The sequence below is a fragment of the Chiloscyllium plagiosum genome, chromosome 2, assembly GCF_004010195.1.
Source record: "Chiloscyllium plagiosum isolate BGI_BamShark_2017 chromosome 2, ASM401019v2, whole genome shotgun sequence".
In the NCBI taxonomy this organism is placed as follows: domain Eukaryota; kingdom Metazoa; phylum Chordata; class Chondrichthyes; order Orectolobiformes; family Hemiscylliidae; genus Chiloscyllium; species Chiloscyllium plagiosum.
The window spans coordinates 77,825,505-77,841,720 of record NC_057711.1 but is presented as its reverse complement, the minus strand read 5'-3'; the positions used below and the strand labels follow the sequence as shown (position 1 = coordinate 77,841,720).

At 39.3% G+C, this 16,216-nt stretch overlaps 1 protein-coding gene across 6 annotated transcripts in view; it reads right to left on the bottom strand.

Moving 5' to 3' along the window:
- vps13a (vacuolar protein sorting 13 homolog A) overlaps nt 1-16,216 on the bottom strand; it is a 421,720-nt gene that overhangs the window by 245,301 nt on the left and 160,203 nt on the right. For all 6 annotated transcript variants that reach the window (XM_043712521.1, XM_043712528.1, XM_043712537.1 and 3 more), the window contains 3 exons: nt 14,697-14,776; nt 6,385-6,444; nt 415-580 (listed from right to left, as the gene is read on the bottom strand). In XM_043712521.1, coding sequence (XP_043568456.1) covers nt 415-580; nt 6,385-6,444; nt 14,697-14,776 — 306 coding nt within the window. The remainder of the gene's footprint in view (nt 1-414; nt 581-6,384; nt 6,445-14,696; nt 14,777-16,216) is intronic.

Sequence of the window (16,216 nt, the reverse complement as noted above, 5' to 3'; positions counted from 1 at the left end):
AGAGAGAGAGAGAGAGGAGAGAGGGAGGTGAAGGAGAGAGAGAGAGAGGAGAGAAAGAGAGAAAAAGAGAGACTGAGACACAGAGACAATTTGAAGTTGCCCGTCAGCCTCACAATATTATGCATTTGCACGCATCGGAAGCTAGATATCCGAATATAGAAGGTCCGGTTCTTTGCAGCCTAAATGTGTTCTCTTCTCAAACAGTATAAAATGTTACTATCTCGTTAGATTGATATCCTTGCAAAAGTCCTGATGATCACAAGACAAAAACGTACTTTTTTTTCCAGCAACGCCAATGGAAGATCATGAGAAACTGGAATATGAATTATCACCTCAGATACAAAAGAGAGTTTAGAAAAAAAAGGTAAAGATATTATAGAAAGCAAATTAAAGCAGAAGCTGAATATTTCTTACATGTCTTCTTCTTTGTGAGGAGTTCGTCTTTCTTCTCCTCAATTTCAGGAGCCTGTTCGTCTGAACTGACCTTGGTTTCTGATTGTGGGATAAGGTTCATTAGGAAATGAATGGAGCTTAGCAGAGCTTCACTGTGTAAATAAACATCCAAAGATGAAAAGTTCACCTAAATGAAAATAAAACAAACAACTTGAGCATTTCGGAGGATATCAAGTAATTCTTAATAACGAAATCTTTTAATGCAACATAAAAATAAAACTAGTAAGTTCACAAAAACAAAAATCGATTTCATATTGTTTAATACTTTCAGTAATATTTTCTTAAATACTAGTTGAAAAGTAATTCAATTCCAACTCATATGATCACGTGTCTTAACACCTTCTTTCAGTCCAAGGTGATAGCTTCTCCATGAATTGTAAGTAGATAAGCAATTGCTGTCTCACATTGTACCAAGTGCCAGATGGTGGTTCTGAACTCTATAATCAAGCTTAATAAATGTGGTTCAGAAGTCTACACTGTATGGGAAATAGCCATCTCAAACATCTCACTTTCTGCGAATTACTTGAGGTGCAATGCCTGTGTTTGATACAGACACACTCCATTTAGAAGTGATCTCACCAGACAATGAAAATCGGGGCTTTGGTGATGGAATTTCACAGTAATTTTAAAAAGCCAACTTATATTTCCTGTCATTATCTGTCAATTTAAATATTTCAAGTAGGAAATTAATATGGCCCTTGAGAGTTGTGGCTTTAAGTTTAATGAGGTGGTGATGGTTGAGAATACTGCTGAATTATTTTAATTCTGTTTCTGTAGGAGTATAAATACCAAATATATCAATATAAATACAGAAGGTAACGTTACAACCAGAGTGCAAAACTTAAACTCAAGGAGTCATCGTGAAAAGTAAAAGATATACTCTGGCAAAAATCTCAAGAGAAATTAGACTCCTGGTGACTATACCTTCCAGTGTGTTACTGGAATTCTTGATTCAAATTAGGCTATGGAGCATGAAATAGCTGTGTGGTATCTCTAATTGGAAGGAATGGGTTTTCTGCTAGCTATGCCAATGACTGACCAATAACCCTTCCCACAGAAACTTCTGCCCATGAGGATTTTTCTGAACACTGGGAATTGGTATTGATAGCTGCTGTCCCTTCATCTGCGAAAACAAAGTGATTTTTTATATTGAATATATTATGTACTCACATAAAGTTTAATTCAGGCAAATCAAAGCCAAACAAATGCAAAGTGCACGAACTAGAGACAGATTTCTGGGTATGGGGTTTCCATTGGGTTGTATGGATTTTTTATTTAAAAAGCAAAATCTGCCATAATCAATTGTACCAGTGCAAAATTCAGAAGATATTAGAAATATGAAAGCATGATAATAGTAATTTGTTGCTGAATGCAGCTTGAAACGGTGAGGGTAGGCAATCTGGTGAATGAAATAATTTCAAGAATTAATCTCTTTCTAAACTTTAGACTAGTTTGGGCTTAACTATGAATTTATTGAAGTTAACCTTCTTTGCATCTTAGGCAGGAATAGACTCCTGGAAAGGCAACTACAGTCAGTTTATGAAATAGCTTTAGAAATTGAGGTCCCCTTTAAACTGATTTTTTTTGTATTGCCTGTGGAGTACGAGACCTTCTGTAATAGCTGCTATCGCAGTTACTTCCCTTCCCAAACAATTTCTTAAACACAGACAAAAGGCAAATTAAAGATAATAGTTGTGAAGATTACCAGGCCACTAATGCCCACAATGCCTCATGACACAAGTTGAGGAGAAAGTGAGGTCTGCAGATGCTGGAGATCAGAGCTGAAAATGTGTTGCTGGAAAAGCGCAGCAGGTCAGGCAGCATTCAGGGAACAGGAGAATCGACGTTTCGGGGCTTATGCCCAAAACATCGATTCTCCTGTTCCCTGGATGCTGCCTGACCTGCTGCGCTTTTCCAGCAACACATTTTCAGCTCATGACACAAGTTGTTTAGCAGATACAAAAATCTGTCCATAGGTAAAATAGAAACAGAAAACAGATCTTACAATGCAAGTGGAGAAAGTTATTCTGACATCGTGAGGAGCTGTCCTGTGCTCACTGGTTAAAAACAATTTAGACACATCACAGAGATTACCAGCCCCAGAGAACAGGATTTATCAACAAGTGCTGAGGCAGAAGGCATGCCTTGTAGGAGCAGTCCTCAGCAGGGAGCTGTCTTCTTCACATGAAAAAAGAAATGGAGGTAAGAGATCCCATCATATCAGCCAAACAGCAGGATGCTGTCTTCACAACTTTAATGGGGTTGATACATTCCATACCAACTGCCTGTTCATTCTCCAGTATCAGTCAACTATCCTCAAATGTCATGGGTCGTACTTTTTTTGTCTGATTAACTAATGTATATCTAAATCATTGTTAATTGAACTTAATAAGCTATCTGAAAATTCCTGAGATTTGTGAATGGTCACCTGCCTAAATTAGGGGACAGTGTTCGTGAACCTACCTAACACTTCATTGAACTGCATTCTCAAGCCAACAGTGCTAACTCACCTTCATAGAATCTCATCTAGCATACACTAAGTGCACAAAATATGCAAGCACGAAGATAGCAGCTTGTGAATGAATACAGTTTGAAAACAGATGAGACATTCATCACTGAGGGAGGAGGTGCTCTCCTGATAATTTATCAAAAAACGGTCAGAGAAGGAGCTTGATACTAGCAGGTGAAGTTCAATTCAGAAACTCAGAAGCATTGTTAGGTAAGCAGATAGCTGAGCTTCAAGATTTCTTCTGTAAGCAGGTCAGTAGTTGAACTGATATGGGGGAGATTATAAGATTAAATACAAAGCTTAACATTTTAAATACTTAATAATCAGGAACTGTTACAGGGCAGCCTCGATTATCCAAACCACATGGGCAGGGAGCATTTTGTTCAGATAATCACATGTTCGGATAATCGAATGTTCGGATAACACAGTTTACCCAAGCATCAGGACCTTGAGATCTTGTTCGGATAATCTATGTTCAGATAACCAAGACTGTTCTCTCCTATTTCTAAACTTAATTAGCTAGATAGAACACATTAAAGATGGCACGCCAGGCTCTATACTGCAGCTGTTGTGAAAGTCCAAGTGAACACCTGCCTGATCCACAGCAATCACTTTTGCAGCAAGAATCTGTATCTCAAGCAAGTTAACCTTAGAGCTGATGCACTGGAATCTGAACTTTAGACCTAGCGATACTTCGGGTCATGGGTGGGTCAGGGGTCATGATCCAAGTTTCCTAAGTTAAGAGATGACCATTCACAAAATACACTGTACAGAATTTTCAGAGCTTGTTATGTTTAAGCAGCAGCCGCAGTTTGGATTTACATTAGACAGACAAAGAATGCTCATGTTTCAAAGCAATGACATAACACACTAGGATGAGTAACTCGTTTGCTCTGATTTATTTTTGTCAATTCTGCAGAGATACAATGAAAAGTATTATTTTGTGCGCTACAAGTATCAAAGATAGCCACGTAGTAGCAGCATAGTGCACAGATTCCTCACCCCCAGAAGCCCATTGCTTATCTACTCAGTTTGCCTTTACTACTTTTCTTTTTCTGTTTTTAATGTTGATCAATTAGTAAAGATATCAAATTCATCATAGCTTAATTTACAAGCTTCAGCTGTGAGCTTCTTCTCAGCGGTGGTTGCTTCCGGCGGTCCAAAATGGCATTTTTTTCCAGTGTGTTGGTCTCAGCCTGCGGACTGGTCACTGATGGGATGGTTTGTCCCATTTTCAGAGCAGTCCAGCTCAATCTTAATCTTTCAGCTCGGTATTCTTATGTGTCGGCAGGTTGTTTTATCCATGGGTGCGGTCTTGCACTGGCCCAATGATCTGACAGCTCAGCATTTTAAATGGTGTTCCTGGCAGTGGTTTTTCTTCAGATGCTTTTGGTATGATGAGTAGCGTCCTAGCATTTCGGTCTTTGTCCTGTCGTGTCATTCTCGTCCAGAATGTTGTTCTATCGTCTCTTGATTGGATTTCCTCAAGACAAGGAGCCTTTAAGTGGATCTTGATGAACATTGTCTTATATTTACCTTGTGTAAGATATCATTTTATCATGACTTCTGTCATAAATATAGGCACCATGGTAGGGCAATTTAGAACACTTTTCATTGTATTTTTTCTTGTAAAAATTACATATGACAATAAATTTTAAATTCTAATAAATTCAACCAGACAAATCATACCTCACATCAGTATATCAGGGGAACAGAACAGTATACAGAATATCGTCTTACAGCTACAGAGAGGTTGCAGAGAAAGATCAACTCTAATATAGGAGGGGAGCATTCCTAAGTCTGATAACAATGGGGAAGAAGCTGTCCTTAGATCTGTTGGTTCATGTACATGTTTTTAAACTTTTGTATCTTCTGACCAATGAAGAGGGTGGAAGAGAATATAATCATAACCACTCCCACCCTGGTTTTGTTGGCTGCTTTTTTGAGACAGTGAGAAGTGTCGATGGAGTCAACGAAAGGAAGGCTGGTTTTGATGATGGACAGGTTTGCGTTCACAAATCTCTGTAATTTCTTGCTGCCTTGGGAAGAGTAGTTGCACAACAAATGGTGATGCATCCGGATGTGATGCTTTCCACTGGTGCTTAAGTAAAAATTGCTAAGAGTTTTTGTGGACATGCCAAATTTCCTCAGCCTTCTGAGGAAATAGGAGCATTGGTGTACTTTCTTGACTGAGTAGTGGACATGGATGGACCAGGATAGATTATTGGTGATACTTACTCCTGGGAATTTGAAGCTCTTTGACAAAATCCATCTCAGCACCACTGATACAGACAGAGGCATATCCTCCACTCTGCTTCCTGAATTCCTGATCAGCTTCTTCCAATTGTTGACATTGAGGAAGAGATTGTCATTTTTACACCATGCCAATTAGCTGTCTACCTCTTTCCTGTACTATGTTTCATCGCTGCCTGAGATTCCAACCCAGTACGATGGTGTCATCAGCAAATTTGTAAATGGAATTACAGCTGAAATATGCCACAAGTCATGAGTGTATGAGTATGGCAGGGGGCTGAGTATGCAGCCTTGCAGGGCACCAGTGTTGAGTATTCTCACGAAGGAGATGTTGTTGCCTATCCTTACTGATTACAGTCTGCGGTTGATGAAATCAAGTATCCAGTAGCAGAGGGGGGAGCAAAAATCTAGAATTTGGCCTTTGGAAATGCATTTTGTTGGAATTGTGGTATTAAAGATGGAGCTAAAGTCAATACATAGGAATCTAATGTGATGTCCTTGCTATCCAGGTGTTCTAGGGATGAGTATTGGGCCAGGGAGATGGCATCTGCCATGGACCTATTGTGACAGTAGTTCTATAATTCTAAGGTAGCAATAAACCTGGGATACTGCCAGTAATGATTATAATGTTTGATCGTTTGGCAACAAATCTAGTAAACAATTTCTTCTGCTAATTTGAACTCATGACAGCTCCTGTGCTGTCCTATCTCTAAAACCCCTTGCTACCTTAATGCATTTTAAAAACTAGAATGAAAACTAGAAAATTTCCAAGCCCTATTCGCACTTGACAAAGCATGAGCTAACCAAGTTAATTCTTTCCTTTAGTGGGTTGTGTAAAGCATGCAATAGTGGAAGCATAACAATCTTTCAAAATTCAACCATCAAGGACACTTCAGTGCTAAAAGCCAAGATAATTGAAACAAACGCTTATTCCAAAATAAAGGTCAGTCATTGACAGAAAGGAGGCAGAAAATGCAAAATTGTTCATTGATACCTAAAAGACAAATAAAAATACATCTATTATCTGGTGACTTATAACGTGCTACTCTCCAGCATGCAGTTTTTTCAACTAATATGCTATAACAACGAAGTGCTGGAAACAGCATTCTGGCTGCTTTTGTTAGCTGTGATAAACAAAATCTATTAAGCAGTCCCGTGAATTCATTTACCTTTATGAGTTGCTCAGTATTTCTATAGGTGGTTTTGAATTCTGGTCCATCTTTGTTAGCCTGGAAAAGAAAGGATTATCAGTTTCTTTCTCATTTTATGGAACAGGCACTGATTGATTTATTCTAGTTTTGAATATGCCATTCAATGTAGTGAGCAAAGATAGTTAGGAATTCACAAAGCCAGTTCATTGCCAATTTCTTAAAGGCAAATAGGGATGAGTAATAAATACCACCCAGCCAGCAATATCCACATCCCATGAAAGAAAACATTTTTTATCTTGATGCCAAAAAGAAGTCAGCGACACCAAGTACACAAACTTCAAGAGTTTAATGATTACATTTTCAAATTTGGTAATGTGATGTTACTTACTTTAAAAAAGAAGTGTGAAATAACCAGCTGATTATTAGTATAGCTGTAGAAAGGTGATTTTAATAAATTGTGAAAATATTCAGTTGCTAATAGGACTACAGAAATACTTAAAAATTAGTTTGAATATTCTACTGAAAGAAAAGGAACAAGAGGTAACTTCACGAATTATGAAGGGTTTTGATAGAGCTGAAAGTGAGGATGAATTTGCTTGTGGTGTATTTGTAACAAAATACATGTAACAATAAATAAATCGAAACAAACTGGAGTACATCAATGAGATAATTGCTATGAATTGCAATGGGGAATTCAGAAAACAATGTCTAACTAAGGAGTACTAAGAATGTGGAACTTGCTAGAACAAAGTAAAATGGACGTGAAAAACATCAAGGGAAGCTAAACAAGTATGTGAAAGAGAAGGGAATACAACATTATGATGGTAGATGTAGATAAAGATGAAGAAACATCAAGGACAGGAGAGAGACTGACATGGTCTGGGCGTGAACGGTTGGTTTCCGTTCTGCATATTCAATGTTACCCCTTATGAAATCAAAGGGTCTGTTCATAAAAATGCCAAATCGTTCGAGTAAAGTTTTTGCCTAGCCACAACACCAAAGCAGCTCTCAAAATCACAGGGTTATATCCTATGTAACTGTTCCGAAGACAAACTGTCCCTATTTGTTTATAGGGATAGTTTGGTAGGTAAAGTAATGGAAAGGGTACTGAGGGATAGGATTTATGAGTATCTGGAAAGGCACTGCTTGATTAGGGACAGCAGCACGGATTTTGTGAAGGGTAGGTCTTGCCTTACAAGTCTGATTGAATTATTGAAGGTGTCAGAACAGGTGGATGAAGGTAAATCGGTTGGTATGGTGTAAATGGACTTCAGTAACACGTTTGATAAGGTTCCAAGTGGTAGGCTATTGCACAAAATACGGAGTCTCAGGATTGAAGATGATCTAGAAATTTGGATCAGAAATTGGCTATCTGTAAGAAGTTAGGGGGTGGTGGTTGAAAGGAAACGTTCATCCTGGAGCACAGTTACCAGTTGTATGCTGCAAGGATCTGTTTTGGGACCACTGTTTGTAATTTTTGTAAATGATCTGGATGTGGGTGTAGAAGGATGAGTTTGTAAATTTGCAGATGACACTAAGGTAAGCAGAGTTGTGGATAGTGCTGAAGAATGTTGTGGGTTACAGAGAGACATAGATAAGATGCAGAGCTGGGCAGAGAAATGGCAAATGGAGTTTAATGTGGAAGAGTGTAAGGTAGTTCACTTTGGAAAATAGAACAGGAATGCAGAATACTTGGCTCATTGTCAAGAATATTACCATGTAGATGAACAGAGCTTGGTGTCCAGGTGCATAAATCCCTGTAAGTTGCCACCCAGGTTGATGGGGGTTGTTAAGAAGGCTGTTGGACTGGGGTGTACAAAGTTAAAAATCACACAACACCAGGTTATAGTCCAACAGGTTTAATTGGAAGCACACTAGCTTTTGAAGTGTCGCTCCTTCATCAGGTGATAGTGGAGAGCTCAATCCTAACACACAGAATTTATAGCAAAAATTTACAGTGTGATGTATTTTTGCTATAAATTCTGTGTGTTAGGATTGAGCTCTCCACTATCACCTGATGAAGGAGCGACACTTCAAAAGCTAGTGTGCTTCCAATTAAACCTGTTGGACTATAACCTGGTGTTGTGTGATTTTTAACTTTGTACACCCCAGTCCAACAGCAGCATCTCCAAATTAGGATATAGAGCTACTGTCATCACCACATTCTTGTAATGCGGAGAGACATGGACTGTGTTTCAGAGACACAAGAGAGAGCCAAAGAAATTTTGACAGCAATGCTTCTGAAGATCCATTGAACAAATGTTAGTTTACTTATTGATGACAGCCACAAAACCAATCAGGCAAAATGCCTCCAAAATCAACTTCACTGAATCTGACAAAGCTCTGCCTAGATCACAACCAAAGTAGCTCCCTGTCCTGGTCACCACCATGTTTAGGAAGGAGCTTTACTGCAGCTTGCTTCCATTAAGTGATCATATGATAAGTTACTTCAGAGATGAACGATAGGAAAATGTCAACAACAAGTTGATCATAGTAATTGCCAGCGTGGCTCTGGTCTCAAGCAATAACTTCAAGTTAGTCAATTTAACAGCTGTGGGAGAGGGGGTGTTAGTCTAATATAGACATGATAGTATGAGTCTAAATTCTTATTAGTTTTTAGTTTAGATCAAGCTTGCTGCAGGAAGCATCTCTTGAAATGTTGTAAAAGAGTTCAACCCTCTGGGAACCGCAAAACTCCAAGAAAAACCATAGAATCCCTACAGTGCAGTACAGGCCATTTGGGCCATTGAGTCTGCAATGATCCTCTAAAGAGCATCTTACCCAGACCCACTCCCCTACCCTTATCCCCACAACGCCGTATTTTACAGTGGCTAATCCATCCAACCTGCACATCACTGGATCCTATGGGGCAATTTACCATGGCAATTTACAATTTACCATTTTACAGTAGTCAATGTACCCAACCTGCACATCACTGGACCCTATGGGGCAATTTACATTGACATTCACATTGGAAAAAGGGGATGTTAGCGACAATGGAAATACAGGCTACAAGATTATATGGATTGAGATCGACAAAGAGGAGGTTTTGGAAGACCTGAAAATAGATATCACCCCTGGGCTGGATGGGATTTATCCTCAGATTCTCTGGGAAGCCAGGGAAGAAATTGCAGAGCCCTTGGCTTTGAGCTACATGTCATCATTGTTGACAGGAGTAGTGCCAGAAGACTGGAGGATAGCTAATGTTGTTTCCTTGTTTAAGAAGGGGAGTCTGGATAGCCCGGTGAGCCTTACTTCGGTTGTGGGTAAGGTGTTGGAAAAGGTTATAAGAGATAGGATTTATAATCATCTGGAAAGGAATAATTTGATTAGGGATAGTCAACACGGTTTTGTGAAGGGTAGGTCGTGCCTCACTAGCCTTATTGAGATCTTTGAGAAGGTGACAATACATGTTGATGATGGTAAAGCGGTTGATGTGGTGTATATGGACTTCAGTAAGGCATTTGATAAAGTTTCACACGGTTGGCTCTTGCACCTATCACATTTCCAACTCCCCTCCTCCAAGTCCCTCCTCCCTACCTTTTATCTTCTCCTGCTGAACACTCTCTGCTCATTCCTGAAGAAGGGCCTGTGCCCGAAACGTTGAATCTCCTGTTCCCTGGATGCTGCCTGACCTGCTGTGCTGTTCCAGCAATAAAGTTTCAACTTTGATCTCCAGCATCTGCAGACCTCACTTTCTCCTGTTCTCATACCATTACTTACAGCATGCACCAAGTATTTGTTCTTGTTTCTCTTCTCTTCACACCTACATATTGTCCCTCAGCAATATCATCCAAAATCACATTACTTTTTTCATTCGTTGACTGACGACATCCTTCCAAAACTCAACGCTGCTTGGACACAAAAAGGTAAATATTGCAGATACTGGAAATCCAAAATGAAAGCAGAAGCACTGGACAAGTATAGATCTGACAGTGTCTACAAAGTGTAGAACACAGTTCATGCTTCATGCTGAAAGGGAAACACCTCAAGTTCTCAGATCACTCTACAAAGCAAGTCCCTCATTTCTAATGCCATTCTCTTTAAAGGTCACCAAACTGAAAAAAAAAACCATTGTTTATCTCTCCACTGATGCTACTTTTGGACTATTTCCTGTCTAACTTCTAATCCCTGCCAATCACAGAAACCCTCAAAAGATATCCCACTCATCTAGTACTAGTCTCTCGAGCCTGTCTGATTTCAATCACTCCACTATTAGTGATTATGTCTTCGGTTAACCAGGCCCCAGAGTGTAGAATTCCTTCTCTAGAACCCCTCTACTTCTCATTTATTGAAGATACTCCTTAACATTTACTTCTTGGATGAAACTTTTGTCACAAGATCTTAGTTTTGAGAGGTTCGGTGTCATGTTAGTCAGAGTCAGATGCATAGCATCTCTAGAAAATAGACTCTTCGGTCCAATCATTCATGCTGTTCAGATATTCTAAATTAATCTAGTCCCGTTTGCCATCACTTGGCCCATTTCTCGCTGAATATTTCTTATTAATATATCCATCGTTTCATAATATTTTGGGTTTTTATGTAAAATATACTGTATAATTTGTAAGTTGTTCATCTCTTCTCTAGACTTGGTGAACACTGTCTCTAGTCTCATAGTTTGCCTGTTTTGTAAAATTACCACCCAGTGCCTCTCACGTATCATCTACTTTTCTGTTCATACTGTCCTTCACTTGATAAAACATCACTGTTCTTTTTCAGTTTCCAAGAAAACTTTGCAGGACTGAAATGTCCATGATAGTCATATTAACATTCCTATGCTCTTTGCATAAAAAGATCCGCAGACATCTTGTCAGGACTAGAAAACTCTGAAATGTTTCACAAGATTCTATTGGAAATACAGTAGTTTAAAGTTAAAAATCACAACACCAGGTTATAGTCCAACGGGATTACTTGGAAGCACTAGCTTTTGGAGCGTTTTTCCTTCAACAGAATTTAAAACAAAAAGATTTACAGTGTGATGTAACTGAAATTATATATTGAAAAAGACCTGCATTGTTTGTTAAGTCTCTCACCTGTTAGAATGACCATATTGGTTTCAGTTCTTTCATATGTAAATTACAGAACTTTCTTAAAGTTACATTCTCAAGTGACCTTTAACATTAAATGCTATGTCGGCCCAGATAATGCACTGAAGGTGGGAGGCTGTCTGTGCTCCAATGTTAAGACTGATTCTAGTCTAAGGGATTTACAGAACCTTATGTGGATTCATGTAGTTTTTGAGCAAAATAAAATGTAATTCTGCAAGTATAAATTCACCCACAAACTCGTATGTATGTGTGTGTGTGTGCATGTGCAGGGGTGGGTATGAGTGTCTGTGAGAGAGTGTGAGTGTGTGTGAGCATGTGTATGTGTGCGTGAGTGTAAAGGGGCATACATTTGTGAGGGGGTGCGTGTGTGAACGTGACAGCGTATGTGTGAGCATATAAGAGAGGGTCTGTGTGAGTGTATGGGTTTGTAGGAGTGTGTGTCTGTCTGTGGTGCAGTGGGATCACCTGTAGTGTGACATGAACCCAAGGTCCCGGTTCAGGCCATCCCCATGGGTACTGAACTTGGCTATCAGTCTCTGCCTGCCTCTCTGCGTTGTTGCATGTCCTGAAGTCCATCTTGGAGGTCAAATGTCCCGGAATGCTGAAGTGTTCTCCAACTGGGAGGGAACACTCCTGTTTGCTGATTGTTGTGTGATGCCCATTCAACCATTGCTATAGCTTCTGCTCAGTCTCACCAATGTACCATGCCTCAGGGCATCCTTGCCTGCAGTGTATGAGATAGGCAACTTTGGCCGAGTCACATGAGTACCTGCCACGTACATAGTGGGTGGTGTCCCCGCACGTAATGGTGGTATCCGTTTCGATACACTGACATGTCTTGCAGTATCTGCCGTGACAAGGTTGTATGGTGTTGTCCTAGAAGCCAGGCACTTTGCTGTGAACAATGATTTGGTGGTTGTTTAAAGGCAAGAAATGGAGATGTGGGGAAGGTCTTGACAAGGTGCTCAACCTCATTCATAATGTGTTGCAGGCTGCGAAGAACATGGCATAGTTTTTCGACTCCTGGGAGTACTGGGCAACAAAGGGTACCCTGTCAGTGCAGCTTGTGTCTGTCTCCTGAAGAGGTCATTATGGTTTCTCGCTGTGGCACATCGGAACTGGCAGTCGATGAGTTGAGCATCGTAACCAGTTCTTATGAGGGCATCCTTGAGTACTTCCAACTGCCCGTCACATTCGTCCTCATCTGAGCAGATCCTGTGTCTATGTAGGGCTTGTATGTAGGGGATGACTGTTTTAATATTTCAGGTGGAAGCTGGAGAAGTGTAGCATCATGAGGTTATCCGTGGGTTTGCAGTAGTGAGGTCCTGAGGTGCCCATCCTTGTTGGAGATGCATGTATCCAAGAGTGAGACAGTACTAGAGAGTAGTCCATGGTGAGTTTGATGGTGGGATGAAACTCGTTGATAGCACTGTGCAGTTGTTTCAGTGACTCCTCCCCATGGGTCCAGAGGAAGAAAATGTCATCAATATACCTGGTGTATAGTGTTGGTTGGAGCGGTCTGGGACATTCGACCTCGGACTTTCGGGTGACCATCCTCTAAGGCAGACTTCGGGACAGGCAACAATGCAAAGTGGCTGAGCAGAGGCTGGTAGCCAAGTTTGGTACCCATGGCCTAATCTGGGACCTTGGGTTCATGTCACACTACAGGTGACGTCACTGCACCACACAGACAGATACTCCTACAGATCCACACATCACACAGACCCTCTCTCATACACAACCTCTCTCTCGTATGCTCACACATACACTTCTATACTCTCACACGCACCCTCTCACAGACTTATATACCTTTACACTCATACACATACACAAACACTCACAGACACTCATACTCGCCCTCGCAGCCCCCGCGTGCATGAGCGTGCGCACACACAATTTGTACTTGCAGAATTACATTTTACTTTGCTCAAAAACTGCATGAATCCATGCAAAGTTCTGCAAATCCCTTTTTTAGATTAGAATCAGTCTGAACATTGGGCACAGACAGCCTCACAGAAGGCACCTCACACCTTCAATGCATTATCTGGGCCATCATGGCATCTATTGTTAAAGTTTACTTGAGAATGTAACTTTCAGAAAGTTCTGCAACATATGAAAGAACAGAAACCATTCTAAAAGAGGAGAGACTTAACAAACAATCCAGGTCTTTTTCAATATATAATTTCAGTTATATCACACTGTAAACTTTTGCTATAAATTCTGCGTCCTATGATCTTATGCTCCGCAACCACCAGATGAAGGAGCAGCGCTCCGAAAGCTAGTGCTTCCAAATAAACCTGTTGGACTATAACCTGGTATTGTGTGATTTTTAACTTTGTACACCCCAGTCCAAATCAACTACAGGAATTTAACTGTGGATAAGGGAGAAAGCTCCCATCGGTTGTCTAATAGTATCCACTGCCTCCTCATCATTTAAATAACTTGGCAGGATGGGTAAAAATAATTGGTTTTGGATAATTGGAATATACTTTCTGTTGAGATTACTGGAAGATAAATTGATGAATATTCTTCTTAGCTAATTTGCAAATCTGAACACAAAAAGCCATCAGTTTATATTTCGCTCTTGAATGCTCTACTCATTATTAAGGAAATGCAGCATTTAGCTATAGCCTGTGTCTTTAGGAGCTTTTTAAAAATGTATGCAAGGAGAGTACAGTATGTACTATATTCATCTGGGCAAATAAAGCTGAGCAAAGTCTCTAAAGATTATGACTGCAGTGCTGCCATGACCCCACAGCAATACTTAGAAATAGATGAAATTTAGGTGGAGTAGGATAAGAGAACAACTAAGGGACATGTATGTTTACGCTCTCACTCAGAAAATAACTGACCAAGAGCAGGAATATTCTTGCATCAATTAGTGAAATTAAAACTTAGTTGCATGAGGCTAGGCAGGTCAGGAATATGGAATTATGCCAGTCAGCGTAGATTAGGGCTATGCTTGAAGTAAGTTTAAAATAGGATTAATAAACTCAATTTATTGAATGCCTATATTTAGTATTGTTACCAATTTATGGGTAAATAGTTACACAATTGTAGCTAAATGTCTTTAGTTGTTCCAGTGCAGTTGCACAGAAAATTGAAATTTGGGTGATAGGTTATATATTAGAACATTCATAAACGTAGAAACACAAAACAAACCAATGATAAAATGAAAAAGCTTGACATTTAACAATATAAATACAATGGCCGTTATAGAAAGAAATGAATAGAACAAATATTCCATGGTTGGAATGCCATTTCATAAGCATTATTGCATACCTTAATATATTCAATAGTAAGGAGATCGTCTTCATCATTGTCCAGAGTAGTGATAATATAAATGGGTTTGTCTTTAGCATCTGAAAGATATTTTACAAATCAAAAGATGGTGGATAATTTATATATACTTTCAACAAAAACACGTTTAAGCAATTACAATCAGAATTAGGTTTGTCAAATTATCACCTTAGTTCTTGGAGTATTATTTATATTTTTGAAGGAAAAGCAGTAGCTCCATTTAATAGTCACTTTCAACCTCAACAATGCCTACCTGCCTCCAGCTTTGCCTCTCTGAATGAACAACTGAAAACCTAGTATGTGTCTTCATCCTCCTGAAGCCTACATTCTCCAATTGATTGTCATGTTTCCTTTTATACTGCTAAAAAAATACATTTTGTCAAAGATTGGTGGCCTAGGGCAAATCAGATTGAGAGATGAACAGATGACTCAATAACTGATGAGGGAGAAGTGGGTTATAGCTCATACAGCACTAGAACCAGTACTGGGGAAAGAACCTACAGCTGGACTGTTCTGGGGCTACTATTCTTGTAAACTGTGTAACAAGGGAAGTACAGAGGATGTTAAACTAAATATGGAAAGAAAGGGTTTAAATCTGGGGAGATGTGATAAACTGCAGAGTACAGACAGGACAAGTGAAAAGGTGAGAATTGATAAACAGACCATAATAGGAAGAGATAGATAGTACTAAGAGTAGGTCAACTGGTAAGGTGAAAGGTTACAAAAATAATTAAAGGAAAGATGAGAAACTATGTTTGAACACAGGTGGAATTCCATAAAAACATTTCAAACCAAGAGGAAGTAAACTGATTGCATAATTGTAAGTAAGTACAATTTGATAAACATTGTGGAAACACAATTTCAGGAGAGTATAGATTGAGATCTGAATATTGAAAACTACATGGCAATAACAGAGGGCAGAAAGTTAGCAAACAAATGGCAAGGTGATTCTAATAACTAATAACAAGATAACAATATAGAGTGATGATCCAAGTTCAGGAAATTAGAAAGTTGAAGCAATTTGATTAGAAATTAGAAATGACAAAGGCAAGAAATCACTTATCAAGAGTGGTGCACAGGATCACTCTAACCATGTGATAGGATAGAGTGCAAAAGGAAGAAATACTGGGATCCTGTCAAATCATAGGAGATTTTAATCTTCATAAAGACTTGAAAAATCAAATGGACAAAGGTAAGGAAAGCTAGTAAAGGAGATAATAGGATGTTTTCAGGGTAATTTCTTACAGCAACATTTCCTGGAGCTAGAAAGCAGGATACACCAGAGCTCACATTGTGTACTGAGATATGATAACTGATGTATCAGTTTTCATTTCCCAAAATTTCTTATTTTCAGGCAAGGTTTCTTTAGAAAGAAAAATAGTAAATTCAAGTCCTTTATTTGAAAAGGGAAGGAGACAGAAGCAGAAAAACTACAGATCAGTTTGTTTAACATCTGCCACAAAGATGATTTTTGGAGCTACTATTAGAGACATCATAGCAGA